At 30.9% G+C, this 4259-nt stretch overlaps 1 protein-coding gene across 1 annotated transcript in view; it reads right to left on the reverse strand.

Annotated features, from left to right (window-relative positions):
• Nucleotides 1-1551: 1551 nt before the first annotated feature.
• Nucleotides 1552-4259, reverse strand: part of LOC106677924 (alkaline phosphatase) — a gene marked incomplete at both ends in the record, with an annotated part of 709077 nt that continues 706369 nt past the window's right edge. The window contains 1 exon segment of the mRNA XM_067049406.1: nt 1552-1751. Within this exon segment, the coding sequence (XP_066905507.1) occupies nt 1552-1751 (200 nt within the window).

The raw sequence follows: 4259 nt of genomic DNA on the forward strand, positions 1-4259 counted from the left end.
CTATTTATTATAAGAATAAAAACAATAAGAAATCATAAATAAATTAGTAGAAGTATCCTAATGAGCTCGATTCTTTATATTACGATTAAAATTAGCTATGTATGTATGTATGTTTAATTATATATATTTTTATTTAGATATATGTTTATTCTATTTTGTATCATTTTGTTTTATTATATCCTTTAGTTGATCTTGATTATTAATGCTTCTATATTTTTTCAATTGTTTATATTAGATATCAAGTAACATATTATATATATATATTTGTATGTTGTGTAATATCATATTTTAAATTGTGTTATCATTTTTACTAAAGTTCAGTCTATACTTATTACGAATTCATTAGCTCATTAGTATTGTTATTAATTATAAATTCATATTACTATTATTTCCTTCATAAGTTCGTTCAATTTTTATGTCTTTTGTATTTTGCATCATTTTCCTTTTAAAATTTATATTTAGTTGGTTGAATTATTAGTTTTATCACAAGAAATAAATTATTATTGCACTATTCTAGCTTACAAATCGACTTCACAGCGCCCTAATAATTAAAGTTGTAACTAACTCTATTTTATTTATGTTTATCATTTTTGTATGTTATTTAGCCACAGACCAATAATTGTTGTTATCTGGTTAGATCATACTGGATATGGTTAATATAAGTCGATAAAAAATCTCATTTTATTTAAATGCTCACGTAAAACCTAGCCACACATTTTTCGATACTGAAACGTCAATGTAAAAATAAATCAAATATTATAAACAATTTTATTGGTTTTCATTATTTATTTGTTTGACAGCTTAAAAAAAATCAATTAATTCATAAGTAAATAGCATGTATATATACGTAAATTTATAATAAGTAATATGTAGATAAAGACGTATAGAAAACTACCTATGCACATGCTAGTTGTTTAAATATTTACATATTGAAGCAATCATAAAATATATTAACACAATTATGCACTTATAATCATAATTCTATCTTTATATTAAAATTTTATGATTAAAGAGGGTTGGTTTACGATTTGAAAAATTGTGGGGAGGTGACCTTACTCCAGCAAAAGTGAAGCAAAAAAAGCTACGACCACGAAAGGAATGTTTACGCTGAGGTTAGTAGTAAACTGAAAAAGAAGGCAGGCAGTGAAGCCAGAAGCCAGGCCCGTATTCTACCTCTAATCCTCTGCCACACTCCAGAGAACCGCATTTTTGGCTTCAATTTTTACTGCCAGTTTACCCTCTTCATTATACTCCTTCCACCAAGGCCGAGAGCAATGGAATGACTTGAGTTAAAGTGGAGAAGATGGTCGGGGAGTGTGGGCAAAATAAACAAAACACAAATAAACAAAAAATTATCAATTCGTGCCGACGTCAGGAAGCTTTTGGTAGAAATTCTGGCTAAAACTCGAGTTTTAGCCCGAATAAATGATTTTTTGTTTATTTGTTGGCCGCACCCCCGACCATCTTCTCCACTTAGTAATCTAAGACCAACTATCTACACCTCCTCAGGTTAAATAATAATATTATAGAAGTGATGACTTACCCAGAAGATGATCTACAGTCTTGGGGTCGATTCTGTCCAGCTGCTCCTTGTTCCAAACGTACTGTGCTGATATCCCTCTCTTCCTCTTGTCTCTCAGCCAATCCTCGATGAGGTTTCTACCGTCCAGTCTTCGTCCTTCTTCTTTGTCGTCTTCTGGGTCCGTGGCAACCTTCGGCAGCCAGTGCCTCCTGCCACCACCCAACGTTACCTGTCGACAAATATTCGAAGAATCTAATATAAGTGTGATCAGTACAATAAATATGAACATCACATATACGAAAATAATATCTCTTAATTACTTCGCCAGAATGATGCAGTAGTTACTCGGTTTTTATCCTAGTTTAGACCGAAACATGGCCGGTTAAGCAAAGGAACCAGTTAATCCGGAATGTATGAATAAAATGAACTCGTATCATTCATTAATGTAATCTATAATCAAAATTTAAATAACCCTACAAATAAATACTGTATAGGGTCCACCCAGCCTCTTGAATTGGGTACCTTTAATTGGGTAAAAATCTGGCGGCTAAGTGTGATTCTCACCAACTCACCTCCTTGCACAATCATTGGTTTAGTAACAGTACTTCTTTATAAAGTACTGAACCCCTGACCCTTAATGGGTTGTAGTATTACAGATTTGAATTTGAATACATATTGTAACCTTTTGGTGAAATCAAATGAAACCACTCGTGTTACGAGTATAAATTATCAGGAATAGAGGCTTAAATCCCTATTTTACCATGATTAATTTATTTAAATACACAGTTATTCAAATACAGTTCACTCCAGTGAAAATCCAGAAACAGAAATTTTATAAAAATCAATCACTGCAGATTTTGAATAATCTCAGACTGCGGTAATTGAATAGCTGTTATTATAGTACGAGCAAGATCCTGATTATTATCGATCTCATACCGTTGCAATTCTCAAACTTCCATTAAAACCTTACTCATCTCCCCAATCCTCTGCCACAATCTCTATCTAACTCCAACCACTGTAAATTTTACTAGTCTATTAAGTTTTTTTTATTATAGGAAACCGGCGCTTCCTCCTCAATCACGTCACCGGTACTAGAAGCCAGTGGAGACTGAGCTAGTTTTGAGTCTTCTGAATTTGAATGGAGAATCCGGTCATTGCCAGAATTCTAATATAATCATTTACAGTAGGTCTCTGGGCCACCTTCGGGGAGAATTGTGGGGATGGAGGAAATGAGATAAGGATAGCACTGGGGGATTAGCATGATGTGAGTTTCTCCTGAAATGTAGTAAATTTGGATTTAATACGGTCTAAGATAAATTAGATATCAAGGTTATGATATAGGGTATTGTTAGTTAGACAGTGAAGAGCTTTGAATATTGTTCGATGGAATTTAATCTGATTGGAAGGATATACTGATTGAATTGGACTGATTGGATTGAATGTTTGACATTTGAATTTCCAGCTGTTCCCTACAGTTCTAGTCTTTAAGTTCAGCCAGGTTTCAGTGTTCTCTTGTGTAAGCTGAAAGCTGATATTTTATGTTACAGTCTACATAATTCTCCAAAGCGTCAAGTATTAAGTATTTGTATTCCATCTTCTTTTAAGTAAATAAACAGGAGTTTATGGATATATATGATGAAGTAAAATTCATCAAATCAATTTGATTTAATTTAAAATAAAACCTTCTTTAGATACATTAGTGTACAAATGATCTTTTAACTTTTATTATTCAGTTATTTTGTTATGTTTTACAAAATTAATATTGTCTGAACATTGATTTATTTAAGATATCGATTGTTCAGAGAGCCCGTTAAACAGGATTAAATGGTATAGCAGAACAATATTAAGAATTGATTTTCATCAAAATTAAACGAGGTACCATCTATATATGGGAAGTACAATTATATCTATACAATATTCCAGATTTTCTAGTTGACGGTCTGACTGATATAATATTTGTTTATTATCAGTAAAACCTAGAATTGATCAACATAATCTGATTTCTTATGATCAATAAATAATTAACTTAACAAGACATTAGTTAAGACAATACCACCAAAAGAAGCGCAGGAATAAATAGTTTTAAACCATAGAATATTTCACATATTTTGTTTATATTTCCCATTAGACGTTTAAACTCCAAAACCAACTATTTTCGTTTAAAAACTATTATTTAGCAATTTCGGTTCTTGTTTATAACAAAGAATAATAATTTCTATCAAATAAGTGACCAATACATTCTAAACTTTTAGATTGCAATTTTACAAAAATATAAAAAAAATTACATTTTGCATATTTTTTTTTAGAATTTCTTTCTACCAATGTTTCGTGTTCGCTTACACGTTTATAACCCCTCATGATTTCATTCACCCTTAACTTTACTAATTTTAAGCTGCATTTCCCTCTTCCATGATAATAACAAATAAATTTTATACTTTATGCCTTTACAATGGAGAAAACTAAAAAGAGTATGAGAAAAAATCCTAAAAAGTTTTTTATATCTGTAGTTATGATTTTTCGGCAGAGGTCGGGTTGGAGCTATCTTTTTTTGTTTATAGAGTCCTAAACCAGAATGTGTTTAGATGATCGAGCTGAATTAAATTTATTGCAAGTTTTATGATTTATGAAAAACAAAATCTTTTTGTAAACTTGGTTCACACATCAGTTGGATAAGTGTAAATGTTGTGTTGAAAATTACTATTTTAATGATGTTTTATTTAGTCTTAGTTTTTTTTTT

This window comes from Halyomorpha halys, unplaced genomic scaffold (genome assembly GCF_000696795.3).
Source record: "Halyomorpha halys isolate HHAL.00 unplaced genomic scaffold, Hhal_1.1 Scaffold113.1, whole genome shotgun sequence".
NCBI lineage: Eukaryota > Metazoa > Arthropoda > Insecta > Hemiptera > Pentatomidae > Halyomorpha > Halyomorpha halys.